The sequence below is a fragment of the Sinocyclocheilus anshuiensis genome, unplaced genomic scaffold, assembly GCF_001515605.1.
Source record: "Sinocyclocheilus anshuiensis isolate Anshui unplaced genomic scaffold, SAMN03320099.WGS_v1.1 scaffold1251, whole genome shotgun sequence".
NCBI classification, from domain to species: domain Eukaryota; kingdom Metazoa; phylum Chordata; class Actinopteri; order Cypriniformes; family Cyprinidae; genus Sinocyclocheilus; species Sinocyclocheilus anshuiensis.
The window spans coordinates 812,372-829,321 of record NW_015539970.1 but is presented as its reverse complement, the minus strand read 5'-3'; the positions used below and the strand labels follow the sequence as shown (position 1 = coordinate 829,321).

The 16,950-nt window shown below is 38.0% G+C and overlaps 1 protein-coding gene across 2 annotated transcripts in view; it reads right to left on the bottom strand.

The window, feature by feature from the left end:
* LOC107687090 (protein FAM49A-like) overlaps positions 1-15,192 on the bottom strand; it is a 30,993-nt gene extending 15,801 nt beyond the window's left edge. Inside the window, exons 1-3 of one of the 2 annotated variants that reach the window (XM_016484269.1) lie at positions 14,877-15,192; positions 4,056-4,148; positions 739-819 (exon numbers count right to left, since the gene is read on the bottom strand). In XM_016484269.1, the coding sequence (XP_016339755.1) occupies positions 739-808 (70 nt within the window). In that variant the 5' untranslated portion in view covers positions 809-819; positions 4,056-4,148; positions 14,877-15,192. Of the gene's footprint in view, positions 1-738; positions 820-2,870; positions 3,113-4,055; positions 4,149-14,876 lie in introns of those variants that run through there. The other variant, XM_016484270.1, reaches the window with a different exon arrangement.
* Positions 15,193-16,950: the final 1,758 nt, after the last annotated feature.

Here is a 16,950-nt window from a genome sequence, read left to right as displayed (position 1 = left end):
ATGGCATTCGTACGACGACCTTTAGTTCAGCGGATCACAGCCGACCTGGAGAGGAGCGCAAAAAAAGTCACATCACAAATCGAGGTCACCGAAAAACACTTGAATGCCAGGCATTGATGCACAAACAGAGGGATGGCGGAGAAAAGGAAGTGAAAATGTAGAGGACAGCGAATGAGGAGGAACCATGATCAAATGGGAAAGAAAAGCAAACTCAAAACATAAGAAGCTGATGGTCTCACGTTCAAAGTCAAGGAAAACTATTGGGCCATGCTCAAGTTCGGTGCAAGCCAGCAGTTTCAGGAGATTTCCCATGATCCCCCTGGAACAGAGAGAAGGGAGAAGCATGTGGGTCATGGGAGATGTGGCAGACCTGTGTCTGGTGTTGGGTGTGTGTTCGTGTGAATGTGCGTGGAGTCTGGGATGGGGGTCGGGGCGTATAGGGTGTGGGATGGACTTTAGGTGTCGAGATTCTCGGGCGATGTTGATATGGTCACATGGTCACACTGAAACTCCTTCTTGCTGCTCTCTTTCTATACATAAATGGACACGAGTGAACACAATCGTGAAGAAAGCAAAAAGAAACAGTTTCCAAAAGCAAAAAAAAAACTTCAGTCTGTCTTAATCCACCTAGAGGATGCGTCTACACCTGCTCCAACCCTGATAGCTCCATCTCCAATCACACACACATACACACATCCGAGCACACGTACACACACCGTACACCAGCGAAAAACTTACTTTCAAAATCCAGGAAAAAATGAGGACAGTTCTCTAAATCCTTGCCAAGGACCTTAATGAGGTTCCCCATGGCTGGCAAACCTGGGCAAGGAAGACAAATACATACAGTACAAAGGAATACAACCTAGATGATACTCATTAGCAAGACTCCTAGACTGTCAGTGTGTATTCACTGCAAAAACTTTTGTCATATGCTGTGGTAAGAGCCAGACTGTGCATTGCATAAAGCTGAAAAATGCTGCTAGTTTTTTCATAGGGTAAACTAATAAAAGAGGCTGTTTGTGTCTGAAATAATTCAACAAAATAATCCTTCTGACAAAGTGCTGTAACTGCTGTAATACAGTGTTTGTTGTGGGGACAGAAAAAAGTAATTTTTTTTAATCAATTTTCCTTTCTTTTCTACATTATGGCAGTGTGGTAAAAAATGAATGCATGCCTTTAAAGATGTGAATATTATGTTGTTTGTTGCAATGTAGCATTTGAATATAATACAGGAAAAGAGCAGTAATAAAAAAAAGAGATCATGACACAAACCGCACAAGCAGGAAAAAACACCTTTTGGTGGTGATCTAGCATCGTGTGACTTGAGATGTACAGTAACTTAATATAATGGTATGGTAATAGTAAATGAACTGACATTAACACTGTGTAGTAGCACATAGCTGAGGTCTGCCTGTCCTAACCAGCTGTGACTCAACGTTTATAGCAAATCTGACTGTCCATACTGAAAGCGAAAATGCTTATGTGACATGACACATTTATAGATAATCAGTCATTGTGAAGTATGATTTTGGACCAATGAGATTTCACCATGGGCGGGGCTAACCAGCTCAACATAACATAAACAGAAACTAAGTGATTGACAAAAACTCTGATTTGCTTAGAATAAATGTTTTTTGCTGCTTGTTGCTTTATTGCATTGCATTTGGTTAGAATATAATTCAACATAACCATCATAACCATTTTGTTTGTTAAATCAGTTTGCATGCACTAAATATCAACTGCAGTTGGCAAAATAGTACAAATAGTACAAATAAAAGCTTGCAATAGAGGAACAATTCTGGACAGACTAGTATATAGAAACATTCAAGAAATAAAATAGCTAGATTATCGTGGCACTGATGATAACACAAAACCTATCATGGCATTTCCCAAGAGACACAAATGTGCATATTGGCAGTGTTCGAAATAAGAATCTGGCTGTTACATATCTAGGCTTTTAAATCTTTCATATCAAGCCATATCCTTCGCTTATGGCACACAACGCAAAGATGGCTCCTCTCAGCCTGTTTATCACTTAAGAGGCAATATATCCCGCTCTGCCTGTCTCCTGGCAACCACCAGTAGAGCCCTGTTTCCATGACTGGACCACATCCCCTCTCCCGCCTGTACTCTCTCTCTATCTGAGGCTTTCATCATCAAAATCACCAGCCAAATCCTAGTCTAAAGTATATAACAGTCTTTCTTTCTGCCTATATGTCTATGTCTGTCTGTCTGAATCTGTCTGTCTGTCTGTCTCTATCTGTCTGTCTGTCTGTCTGTCTGTCTGTCTGTCTGTCTGTCTGTCTGTCTGTCTGTCTGTCTGTCTGTCTGTCTGTCTGTCTGTCTGTCTGTCTGTCTGTCTGTCTGTCTGTCTGTCTGTCTGTCTGTCTGTCTGTCTGTCTGTCTGTCTGTCTGTCTGTCTGTCTGTCTGTCTGTCTGTCTGTCTGTCTGTCTGTCTGTCTCTGTCTGTCTGTCTCTGTCTGTCTGTCTGTCTGTCTGTCTGTCTGTCTGTCTGTCTGCCTCTGTGTGTCTGTCTGTCTCTATCTGTTTGTTTGTTTGTTTGTCTGTCTGTCTGTATGTCTCTTTCTATCTGTCTGTCTGTCTGTCTCTATCTATCTGTCTCTGTCTGTCTGTCTGTCTGTCTATCTATCTATCTATCTATCTATCTATCTATCTATCTATCTATCTATCTATCTATCTATCTATCTCATTCCAACAGAAGCTCTCACGTAAACCTCAGATCCATCAATCTTTTGTCTCCCCAAAGTTCTCACTGAAAAACTGAAACTGTCAACCAATAATTAATCTTCCGTATCTGTCACATCAACAAAAAGCATACAGCTTGACACATATGACTGTCCTTTACTTACCAGCCAACAAATGTTTGCCTTCCTTCTTCCGACTTCCCTTAATAAAGCCTCACTGTGCTAGTCCTGTCAGTTTTCCACTCCTATCCGAGTCTGTTCCTCCGCTGTACTCCTCCTCCAGAGCTGTCCCTGAACCCAGCTGTGAAGAGTCCGTCTTAATGCGGCTGGTGCCGTACAGCCCCACAGGAACCCTCTCAGCCTTACCAACGGTCCCCTCTGCAGCTCTGCGTTCAACATCGCTCTGCTCTTTTCACACTTCTCTTTTTCTGACAGCTATTTAAAGGCAGGGCTTAATTTAAAAGAGCCTGGTGAAACTGTTTCTCTGTGGTACCATTATACATGTATGCTTGGTTAAGATAGGGTGAGAGGTTAAAGAACTGCTGGCTTATACTAGTGCAGGGCTTTACCGATAGCTTGAGCTCTCTAGCTGCAGTTTCCTGTGTACAAAACGTATCCTCTGCTGAATTTAGAATAACACAGTCATCGATTTGTGCTCTGTAGTAAAAAAAGTACCTAATCTTTTGTAGTTTTTGCTATTTTCTGGATTAAAATGATCTGTGATATCAAATTTTTTGTTTGGGCTAAAGTGAAAAAGAGGAAATTCATTAAAGCAGACTTTGTAGAAATAAATATTGAGAACAGAGCCCCAGTGTACTTAGTTATAAGGAAGTGACCCTGGTGGCAGCTTGTTGGGCCGACCAAAAACGGATCGCAACTGTCTGAGACAGAAACTAGAGCAAAAACTTGTGCTTACACAGCAATATCACACTGTCCCTTTCTGATCCGCTCAGACTAGTCCAGACCTGACCAAGGAAATGCATATTTATTGTAATGTCACTTCCAGGAAGTTGCATAACTTTAACACTAAAGCTTTTGTCTCAAATCTGTTGGTTTCATTACTGCATAAAGAGATGAATGGCAGACTGCACTAAATAAGCACGGCTTCAAAGATGGAAACTAATATCTATAAATGTTTCTGCATGGCATCTGCTAATAGGCTATTTTTGATTGGAGTTGTGACTCTGCTGTTTGTGCTGAAACCGATGAGAAAATCTGCGCCATCACAAAGTGGGCAGACAGAATGCAGTTGCTGTCAGACAATTTTTTTACCTTGTATTTTCACATCTTTTTCTCATGCATGGTGCCATATGGCTTGACGAATAGGGATGCATTGTTTTTGTTCCATACCTTTGCTTGCGATTTTCCACACGGAGCACTTCACTGCATCAAATGAGAGCCTTTATGTTTCTCCTGCAGTATCACAGCATCAGCCCCCGCTACCTGAGAGAAAGAATGAGAAATAAAGAGATGGTCAGATTAACATGTTTCAGAAAAAAGGCTCAGAATGCGAACAACATGGCATCGCATTTTTCCTGCCAAAATCTCTCCATATGTTTTGAATTGTTGCTTAAGAGATAATTAAGCCTTTTAGGATAAATTTTTTTTCTATTAATGACATTATTTTCATGACCGCTATGCAAACCTCATCAAATCCTTATTACCGTAATTTAAAAAAAGCACAAACAAATTGTATTCTTATTTCTGAGAACAAGATTAGAGCAACCCATTAATGCAAATACACATATTATACAAACTATGAAACACCTATTTTAAAATTCTCATAAAAAATTGAGAATAATAGGACTAATGAAGTAATTTGAAAGAAAATTGTCAGAATTAAGAAAATGTATATAATGGCTCTATAGGCTAGCAGTACTTATTTTCTTTAGGCAGTCTTTGTTAAATATTTGTTACCTGCACAGTGTAATAACTGGTCACTGAAACTTATATTAATTTATGGTTATGGATGTGCTTACATACAGTGGCTTGTTTTAAAGCGGTCAGTCAGGCAAACAATATAGTGATAAACCTCTGGGGAGGGATTCATGGGATACATTCGACAGGTCACAATCTGATTCATTTCTTGAATGGCACGGCCAGCCACCAATCTATCATCACACACACCCAGTATCACCCTCCAAATAAAGAGGCATGTAAACAGTTAGCTCAATGCATTATGCGGCAATGTCCCTCATAAATCTGAGGCAGTGTGCAGCATCATGCAGCACACAAAGCGACCTGCTCACTGCAGTGACTTTATGACTGATATGATCCTTCTTCATCTAAAATGACATCTGGGGATCATTTACCACACTAACATGATATAAACTGACTCAGGATCAGTTCTACTGTATAGTTCCACTGAAGTGTGTTCATTTTAGATGTTAAAATACACAGCTTAATGTGCAGAGACAAATAAGTACAATTTGTAGGTTCATTTCACCTAAAAATGTAAACACAATGTATATGTCATTGAATCTACCAATAAAATTACTCTTTACTTTAAATAAAATTAGGTACACTGATTATGAAAATGTTTACACTACCGTTCAAATGTTTGGGTCGGTAATACTTTTTGAAAGAAGACTCTTATGCTCACCAAGGCTGCATTTATTCGATCAAAAATATAGTAAAAACTGTAATATTGTGTAATATATATAATATGCTACGGTAGCTAACTAAAATTAAAAGTGAAACTAAAATTAAAACCATAAAAAAACGTTACTTAGAATATTAAAAATTATTTTTAAATTGTATTTAATTTATCTTAACTTGATGCACTAAAACAACTAAAACTTAAATGAATAATTAATAATTATAATAGAAACTCTCTCTAAACTCAAAATGACAAAACACAACAAAAATGACAAAAAATTGACTAAAATATAAAATTAAAAAATGATTCACAATATTAATAAAAAGTTATAGTTTCTCAGTGATACTATAATTGTTGTTTTTTTTTCAATATATTTTAATTTGTAATTTATTCCTGTGATATCATTGCTCCAGTCTTCAGTGTCACATGATCCTTCCGAAATCATTCTAATACACTGATTTGCTGCTTAAGAAACATTTCTTTTTATTATCAATGTTGAAAACAGTTGTGCTGCTTCATATTTTTTGTGTAAACCAGGATTCTAGATGAACAGAGTGAATAAAAAGAACAGCATTTATTTGAAATAAAAGTTTTTTGTAACCTTAAAATTGTCTTTACAGTCACTTTTGATTAATTTAATGCTGATAAGGTATAACCATTAGTCTATAACCAGTACTTATTCATCTATAAATGGTACGCATGGGCGTAGAATACGTAGGGGACATATTACACAAAACACCGTCCCTGAACGGTAGTGTATAACAATGTGTTTTTCTTCAAAAGTCACTAGCAATATTTAAAGTGTTGGATGCATGCTGTGGAGTTACAGTATAGTCCAGTGGAATATGACCTGCAATTGAATTCACTGCAGCGTTAAGAGACTTCAGACTTATTGACCGTGCAGAGGACAGGGTCATCCAGGGTCGCCAGGGACCAAGAAATGTCTTTGAGAGCATACCGAGCGCATAGATCAAGCCTGTCCACCCCCAGAAGAAGAAGAGTGTTTAAATGTTAAAGGATAAAGTTGTAATGATTTGTACAATATAGGTCTGACTGATGTTCATGTCACAGTGAACAAAACACAAGGTCAAGCATTTCTTAATGAACTTTGACCTTTGCCAGCAACATCCTAACAATGCTGCGGCAGGACACGGTCACTTCAAAAGGACTTTATCTAAAGGACTTGCATTACAATAAAGAGCTCTCTGAGAAACTGGAACAGATGTTCTCTTCTACATTCACTCTTTACAGAAGGCTCTTAAAGTTGTTTTGGCCCGTTTAAAGCCCATTTATAGTTCCATTTGCACTAATGCCGCATTTATTTTTGTTTTTTGAAGCAGAAATTAGGGAGAATAGACTCTACACTGTTTAAAAGAGCACTTTTTAATGAAAATACACCTCTGTTTTAGAGTCACCAATACAGCAGCTGAACTGAAATCTCATTTATTGTTCAGTTTTTAATCAAACTGCACTTTCAGGGGGAAAAAAGTGCAAAATTAGGAGTACAACAACTAGCCACTGGGGTAGTACCCTTAAAGGAACAACTTTGTACCTTATCTACCCTTTAAAGGTGCATTTTGTACTTTGGGGTAAGATGTAATCTTGAGGAACTACTACGAGCCTTTTAGGGTTAAATAAGACACAACATTGCCCCTTTGACAAGCTGTTGTACTCAAAAAGGTGCAATTTATGCACATAAATTGTACATAAATAACACATTGGTCGAGCATTTTGTTCTGAAAATATTGTAGGCTCTATAAATTGCTTCTGATGTTCCTCATTTGTAAGTCTCTTTGAATAAAAGCATCTACCAAATGAATACATGTAAATATGTGAATAGGTCCAATGTTTCTATTCAAAATATTGTCACAATGAACATTCAGGCTTAATGTGAATAGGTTTTAAGTATGTGAAAATACTGTTTGCAAATTCGAATCAAACTACAGTAAAAGCCTCCAAGCCAACACATTATTAACCTTGAATGAGGCTCCCGTTTGATCGGAATGTGCCTTTAGAAGGGGGCATCTTTTATTTAGGATTTTAATTCATAAAGGTATCATATATGGGTATGGGATAAACTAGTCCACATTATTTGGACTAGTCTTTATCAAAAATGGCTCTTTAATATACTTAAAACATACAAACATGTTTTGAAAGCACTTTCAGACTGATATATTTATAAGAATAATGTATATGGATAGTGGAGAGAAATGAACAAAGAGCAAAAAGCTTTTTCAGTTTTCTTAAACTCTTTATTCTCAGGCAGAGAAAACCTTGTGAAAAAGAATGATATTTTTACAATACTGTATTAGCAGATAAATATGAATGAATATTAATGAAATAACAGGCCACCTAAGTGTACTGTAAGTAGACTTTGTAATAATGTCAATTTAAAAGTTATACTTTGATGTACATTTTGAAGTACATACAAACATACTAAAGCCCATGTAAAGTACTTGATTATAATTTTATCAGTGCTAGTCAATATTACATTTAAAGTTAATATCTTTTAAATGTACTTAATTACAACTTAATCATTTCAAATGTGTAAAAACATATTTAAATAAACAATATACAAGTTTAAATAGAAATGGTAATTAAGTATATTTTATCATATACTATTACTATTTTATCATGTACCATAAATCCTTGTCAGTACATTCAACACTAAACATTACCATATTTTAAATACAGTAGAATTATGAAATTACATATAAACATGTACTTAAGTCCTGGGTGAGAAAAACATTCTAAAAGGCTTATTGCATTTAATATAATTTGCATTTAAACTGTAAACATTTTTGGACATACTTTATTTTAAGGTCCAGTTCTCCCTATTAACGAACCATTAACTATGACTTTTGCCTCAGTAAACTCCTAATTTGCTGCTTATTAAGGTAGTTGGGTAGGAATAGGGATTTAGAATATGGTCATGCAGAATATATGCTTTATAAGTATTAATAAACAGCCAATATGTTAATAATAGGCATGCTAATAAGCAACTAGTTAATAGTGAGAATTTGTCTCTATGCTAAAGTGTTACTGAAATTTTCATTTAATTACAATAAACATACAAGTAAGTGGTCAAAAGCATCCCATTAAAAGTACTGTATGCTTAAGTGTACTTCTGTTTCACAAGGGAAGTCAGGGAACAATAATAGTGATGATTTCTCCTTTCTTTTTCACTCTGCCTGTCCCTCTCACTTCCTGTCTATGACATGTCCAACTTTTTTAATGAGCATCATTATAGCTTCTACAGTGTGTGGAGATAGCATTAGCCAAGCATGGCAGGTCCTCAAAGAGAAATGGGTATTGACAGCGGGCTCGCCTCTGGGCTTGATGGGAGATGGCAGCGTCAGCGCCGGATGAAGTGAATAAATGGAAATCCAATGCTACAGCTGACAGGGTTGAGGATGCTCGGCCATCATCGGTCCCGTGCCACCTACACCAATATTAGAGAATAGCAAAACATGCTAGTGCAGGAAGCGGGAAGAGGAGAGAGAAAGAAGGGAACAATTCTCCACCGCCACCCCTCCCCCATGATCTCTCCATCCACGGCGCTAGAAGAAAAAAGGCTGAGACCGGAGAATAGCGCACAGGGCAATTGCAAATTAGCATTGTGTGCCTTTGCTCAAGGGCTGACAAAAGATAAGATCAAGACAAAAGTCTTGATCGCAGAGACATTGTTTTGCTCACTCCTTTTGATGAGTGGAATTAACTACAGCACAAAATGAAGCTTTAGATTTTGGAATTTTCCAATGAATTACATTTTAAGGACCTTATTAGCAAAACACAATGCAAAACAATGAGCAAACATCAAACGAACTGTCAGGAATGGATAAATGGATTCCACTGTTTTGCTTCATTGTCTCCTTAATAGAAATACAGTAGCAATATCCAGATCCATAATAACCAAATTCTACCCTCAGGCTCATTTTGATCTCGTTTTTAAAAATCAGAACATCCCCTGAGAGTATATGATGTGTTTATTAGCAGCAAAACACCAGAAAGCATCATTAAGAGAGTGACCATTTGCACAAAGGCACGTGCCCCATGTATTGTGGTATTGCCGTCTTCCCCCCTTTCTGATGGAAAAACAAAAGACGCTACTGCCATTGGTGTGATTGACCAAGCAAAACCACATTGCACTGAGGTCTACCTGCCAGTTTGTGTCTGTTTCACCCATTTCTCTGGCTTTCTCACTCCCCGTGTGGAACACACCTGCTCAAGGTCAGGGAGCAAAACCAGGTGCTAAATATAGCAAGAACACTTGCAATCTCCTTGGAATAATGCTCAAATCACACGTGTTTGTCTAATGTCTTAGTTCAGAACCGTTCTGGAAAGACCATCATGAATTTCCAGTGCTCCAAGCTGTTATGCTGGTCGGTCTATAGCTGGTGGACTGAAGAAGTCTTGCTGGGACATCAGCACACTAGCATCTCGTCCTGAGGACCAGCATCCAAAAAACATATGATAGTTACCAGCTATGTGGGTCCTTTCATCAGGGTTGCCATGCTCTATCTTATCAAAAGGTTTTTGCAGTATTCAAAACAGAAGAAATATGAATCCTGAAGTAGTGACTTTTCTAGAAGATGCACCCTTCACATTATTATCATTATTATTAGTAGTATTTTATTAATTAGTACGTTCATTTATTTATTTATAATTTCCATGCACCGTGTATGAAATTTGGGTAACACTTTTTTACAATAAGGTCCCATGTTAATGTGTTAACTAACAATAACTATGAGCAATACATTTGTTGCAGTATTTATTCATCTTTGTTAATGTAAGTTAATAAAAATACAACTGTTCACTAGTTCATGTTAGCTCAGGTCCATTAAATAATATAACCATGTTTATGTCTGCAGATATAACTTTTGATTTTAATAATGTATTCGTAAATGTTTAAATGAATATTAACTACAGTAGTTTTTTACAAGTACAAGTATTTTTAATTGTTAGTTCATGTAAACTAGTGTAATTAACTAAAGCATTACCGAAATTTGTTATGTGAATAAAATTGCCTTGCCAAAATTTTTTATAATGTAACACTATACAAAAATGTACTTAAAGTCAGGCATTGATATTTATTATTAACATGTTGCCTATTCCTTGTATTAATTAAGTGCTTTTTATTAAGCCAAATTTATTGCACAAAACAAATATTTATCCTCATTCCAAGTGAACCTCATTTAATGCCGTCTAGGTCATATACTTTTGATCTTGGGTAGTTTTGTTCATGTTTTTTCAAAAGTGAGGGCATGTGATGTACTCTGTGCATGTTTTATTTGCCTTTTACTAAGTGACAGAACAATTTACACCAAAAAAAAGAGTGTGGTTGGATGCACAGCTCAAGCACAAGGAGGCTTTTGATACCCATAACTAATGGAAATTTAAACATGACCCAGTTTAAAAACTTGTGTCTTTGGAGCGAGGCTATTTGGGTTTTTGTTAACTTGCTCCTCAAGCTTCTGATTGCTCATCAAAGCGTTTGGTGGGAAATCTGGCAGCAACTTCCCTGCTCTCGCTGGTCTGATTTTGCAGGGCAGATAGACAGATAAGAGGAGATGAGATGAGAACCCCGGTATCAGCTCCACCATCACTCACTTTGCCTCTGCTCCACAGAGCCTGTCTGCCAAATAAAAAGTCTCAGTCTTGTTTTAATCCTACAGTGGGCTGGTTCTCAATGTCCCAATAGAGCCTTTTGGGAAAACCTGTTTGAAAACAGTCATTTTTGCTATTCTGTTTGTTAAGTGAAGCTACATAGTTGAAGCTTAATCATTTCAGTATTAGAATTTATGCAAGATTGTTCCACTTTCAATTTTTCGGACAATGGACATTTTGACGGTTTTGGACATACAGTACATCTGCAAATCTCTCACATTTCCGAATGTGGTGACGCACTGATCATAAAATGCATGCAAAAGCATAAAATGGTCTCAGAGACTATCCACTGTCATCTAGACACATCATGCCCTTCTGAAAGAGATCTGTGAGTCTGCAGCAGTGTAAAGTGTCTGGCCTCTACATGCTATGGGTGCAGATAGACATACCGTCTCACATAGCGCTGTCTCAGCCCGTTGCTCTCGCCTCAGGCCTGTAGGAAATCAAAATGTGGACACAGGTCACCGTGACCTAATATAGTATCTGTAACCATTTCCTGTGACAGCTGTTTTGAGCGATGTACATATTGTGTAGCTACTTTTTGTGTGTACGTAAGAAAATGGAGTTTAATTTATTTGAAGAATTAGTGCCAAAACGCACTTGAAGCAAGACACTGATCGTGAAAATGGCTAAATCAATCACAATTACATCCCTTACAGTTAAACACATTGAGGGTAAATGAAGTTGCAAATTCGTTCAATTAATTATAGGCGTTAAAGAAAGTTTGATAAAAAGCCTGACCTCGTTTAGCGAGACAAATTTTTAAGCTTACTTTTGAAACTTCATTAATATGCCATAAGATCCATTGGCAAAATTTGTGATATTATTCCTGTAAGTCATTAAAGAGAAAGTACAGTGGGATTTTAAGAGGGGATCAGACAAGCTATTAAAAATAGTATGTGAGTCTTTACACTTTACAATGGCTCTGTAATCCCCCATCTTTTGATTTGAAATGTCTTTTTGAACTTAAGTTAGTGGTGTAGACATTAATCCGGCAATTTCATAGCACACAGGTTATCAGTTGACTGGATTTGGTTAGATTTGATCCATTAGTATTATCAGGTCGTTTAAAATTAGCCTTGTGTTTTACTGAGGTTTCAAATTTAATCCATTACTCCTCTTATAAAAGATGTCAGCATTCTCATGGAGATAAACGGCACCAAGCTGAAGATCGCAGAGCAAGGTGTTCCTTTCAAGTCATGTATTTCATATACACAAAGAAGATATTTTGAAAAATGTGTTTTTTTTTCCATACAACGAAAGTCAATGGTTGTCTGAGCTCCAGCGTTCTTGAAAACTTGTGTTTTGCAGAAGATAAAATGTCATGAAAGTTTGGAGCGACTAGGGGCATCACTACACACTTTTTGAGTACTGCTGTGCCCCAGTAAAATATTAATAAATCTTTATATGTCAATGAAGATATACTGACCTGAGAATAATTTTTCTGATAATATTATAATAGTGTAGTTAGTACACTATTATAATAATAGTTAGTGTAATTTTTCTGATAATATTATAATTAGTAAATTCTAATTTAGAATTAGAACTTCATTTGGATTCATTTGGATTCATTCATTTACTCAAACACTGAATTGTTTGCCGCTGATATATATTTTTTTTGTTTTCCATTGTAGAAAGTAAAACTTGCAAATGTATTGTTTGTCAATGACGAAGCAGCTCTTTATTGCGCGTGCAGCTTGTGAACAATTCTGTACTGCAGGTATAGACAATTTATATCCATTTGTATCCAAAACAGCATTTAATAAGACTTTGAAAATATGGGCAAATTTTATTTTCTGCCCATTTGAGAATATGGGCAAAAAATATGGGGCCTGGCTGTGCCACAGTACTGATGAAACACTAGAAATGCCCCTGGGAATGACATGAGGGTAAACGATATAAATGATGTCAGAACTTTAATTTTTGGATGAACTGCCCCTTTAAGTACCACAAAAAGAAGTTATTGGTGTTCCGCACATCATTCAGCCTTTGAGCTTGATACATATGCAATTATAATGCACGTATGGGTCAAGCTGCAGCGGTGATGGTGGAAGCTTGTCCCAAGGTTAGCAAAGACATTTCAACCCCCTCCGCTCCTGATTCCCATGCTCTATGACTGTCCAGCTTCAGGCCACTTCCCTGAGACACACATGACATGCCACACTCTCTACCCTGACCCACTTACAGTACAGCACATACATAATGCTCATGTGGAAGGTGGGGGTCAGAGTCACTGCCACCAGCACAGGACCAGAAATCACAAATCAGCAGAGAGCAGACCACTGAGAATGAACAGCTACTGTATTAAGCTTTAATGATTTTTCTTTCTTACTGCCAGTAGATTTTTTTATACAACTGATCTGAAATAGGAAGACAACAAAGAGAAACCGGTCGGCGCTATCCATCTACCCTGATTGTAACAAAGAAGAGATAGAGAGATGCATGATGGAGACGACTTTTAGATGGTCTCTGACACGGAGGTAGAGAGATGGAAAGGAAGAAATGCAGACAGGCATGTTTCCATGGGCGAAGGGGAAAGATTTGGGGTGAGAAACTTGCATCATTGGCTGCAGCCAATCAGAGGCCTCGTATAAAATGTTCAAAGGGAGTGTCCTAGCAACAGACAAATACATAAATTTTCAGCCTCATATTGATTATATATAAAGGTAAAGCATATATTTGTGATAAACTGATGTGTATATGGTGCTGACACCAACTAATGAGGTATATAATAATTTGATGGTCAAATTCAAAACTTTTTTGTTTAAAAAGCATTTTCGATCATTTCTAGTAGTAATAAAATATATATATTCATATATTTGCTGTCAGCTGCATTTATTTGCATTAATTGTATAGGTTACACGTCAAATTTGGTGTGATTCAAGTTCTTTTTAATACACGAGTATTAGTCTTTTGTACTTGTGCAAGGAACAATGATTTTATATAATGACTAAAAACAAAAGCTCACCACCCTCGCAAATTCATTACCAGTAAATGACAGATTTTGTTGCCACCTAACCTGATTTTTTTCCCGACATGTCAGGGGTCTGGCAACCAAAAGCATTCATATCCTGACATGTATGACCAGATTTCATATTTTAGGGCTTCATTCATACATCCACCTCTCTCTTCCCCCCTCAGGTGTGAATTTCCTCTCCCATGTACACGAGAGCGAGCGAGGATCGAAAAAAGGAGTGGTTCGTCTCTCCATTCATGGTTTCATTCATTTCTCTCAGCCCTTCACATGCTACATGTTTTTATCTACAACAATGCACAAGCATGCACACATACAACCACATGCAGCCTAATTAGCCCTGTGTGGTTTCTGGTTTGCACCGAAATGCCTGTGCAAATGCCAACTGGGAATAAAATGTAATTTCTATGAAGATTAAGCTATCACATCGCTTAAAGAGAAAGAAAACGCTTGTACAGTGCGTCTATAAAAGCGCCCCTGACTATTTGCCCATAACGCCTCCTTATGCACCACTGGCCTCAGTTAATGTGAGAGGATGTGTATTGATTAGGCTAATAGGTGCGTTAATTAGCTTTATAAAAGCAGACGGTTAGTTTTACAGGACATGTAATGCAACTGGAGTGTTGTGTGTTTGTGTGTCAGTGTGTGTGTGTATAGGCTGCCATGTGCTGCAGTGAAAGAGGACGAGCCCCAGTCGACCGATCGTGGGGTTGAGAAAGTAGAACACCCCTTTCCCTCTCTCCTCCAATCCCTCGCTTTTTCTTCTTCCGCACCCAGCCGGCTGCGACGGATGCCGGTACAGCATCACCTAGGTATCGCGCTAGCCTCTCTCTCTACCCAAGCAATTAGAATGAATGAAGCAGAAATGAGATACAACAAGACTGACACACAAAAAAAGCAGGAAACAGAAATAGTTAGCGTGCCCTCTTACCGGCTCGGCGTGTTTCAGGGAGGTAACAGAGGTCCAGCTCTTTCCGCAGGCAAAAGGAAGAAGAGAAAGGATGGAGGGAATAAAACAAAACAGAATAAAAAGAGGGAAAAGAGCAGGGCCAGAAACAACACTCCTTTATCCCAGGGAGCTGAGACTGTGGGTTTCCCTAAATGCACGGCTAGTGTCTGCTTAAACCACAAGCTCACGCTGAGTGTGTGCGTCTCTCTCTCCCTCGCTCGCTCACTCGCTCACATTCAGGCACCAAATGGTCTCTCTCACTGTCTCTCTGCTTTCAAGACAGTCCTGCCTAGCAGCTGCTCATCTATGAGAAATAGAACGCTCTGTTCCTCTCTCTCTTTCTCGCTCTCACAAAGACCTCCGCTAGCCTCTCCCCTTCACACCCCCTCCCCCTAACTAACAACTGACTGCTGGTGTAGGACTGGGGTTGGGGGGGTGGGAGTGTGCGAGTATGCGAGCGGACCGTTTACACGAGCGTTGTGTTTGTTTGTGTGTATAAGGGTGGGGGGATTTAACCCTTCTCCTTCAGGCTGCAACAGCAGGTGTGTGTGTGTTTGTGTTGGTGGGTGACATGGACGTGGCCCCTCCGAGAAGGCGATGAGTCGCGGTGGCGATGGGGAAGGTGAAATGAGGCATATCTAAGTGGCCAGGATAGCTGTTGTTTGTAGTTGTCACACGATTCATACACTAATGCATACACGAAGACATCCAGCCGTGTAGACTAGCACAGGACTGATGTTAAGGGAAGATGTATTCAGAGGTACAGTAAAATGCTTGTTTAATCCAAGCAAACTACTGGATATTGAGATAACCAAAGTGTTTTCTTCTAGTAGACTGTAAAAAAATAAAGTTGTAGGTTGAAGAAAAATGATTGGACTATGTTTTGACTACATTGGACTATGTTCTATGGACCATTGCGTTTGCAAACAATCATTCTGTATATTGACTTGCTTTTAAGTACTGTAAATAAGCAGATGGCAACATAAATTAAGGTTATTTATCAGCGATACTCTTTGCATTGACATATTTGTTTTTAAAACAGTGAGTTGGTAACTATCGCAAAAAAAAAAAAGTACTGTTTTGTGTATGCGAGATGATGTTGCTAGTCAAGAGGGGCATTATCATTATAGAAAGAATCTGATTGGACACAAATTTGGATACGCCCCTAAGTGCAGGATGAGTCATGAATATTTTCAGTCTGTGCATTTGCCATTCTGTCAATAGGAATATTCTAGCTCAGTGTTTCCCAAAATGGTATTTCATGAGGGAACTGCTAGATTTAAGTTGAGTTGAGTTGATTTGATTTGGAGTTGATAAGCTATTATTTAATTAATTACATCATACAAATGTCAAATTAAAACAATAAATCATTTCTCAAATTTAAGCATTTAGGCTTACTAAAGATTTTTTCTATTTGTTTACCTGCATACAGTATGTCATGTAACCAGTGCCTGACATCAGAGAATTGTGAACATGTGAATGTGTTGTTAAAGTTTTGAAATACTAACTTAAAATCTGAGGGGTACTGCAATGAAATATTTATGCCAAAGGGGTTCAGCTGAAAAACAAGTTTGGGGGTCTCTGCACTAGCATATAGATGACTAAAAAGCCTCAAAACTCAGAAGGTGGTTTGCGTTTCTGATGAAAAAGTTCCATTTTAACAGAGTTACTCACTTTCATTTCGTCAAAACGTTCAAGGAAACGGCATAGTGTTTTGAGACGTCAGTGGGTGAATCATGCTTTATGGAAAAGTACTAAATGTTTTGAAGAAATTGAAAAGAACAAGAGCATGCATCAGAGGGTGAATCATACTTTGTGGAAAAGTACAACAAATTGTTTTGACGAAATTGAGAAGAACAAGAGCGTGTGGAGGCAGAAGTGTGTGTGTGTGTGTGTGTGTGTGTGTGTGTGTGTGTGTGTGTGTCAGTGTGAAAATGCTTTTAGACATGCTTACCCCCAGCGTGAGTCTCCACCAGTGTAATGGTAGTGCATTAAAAAAAGACTCAGACAAATGTATATCTAATTATAAATATAAGCCTTCCTGTCAGCCTGCTCC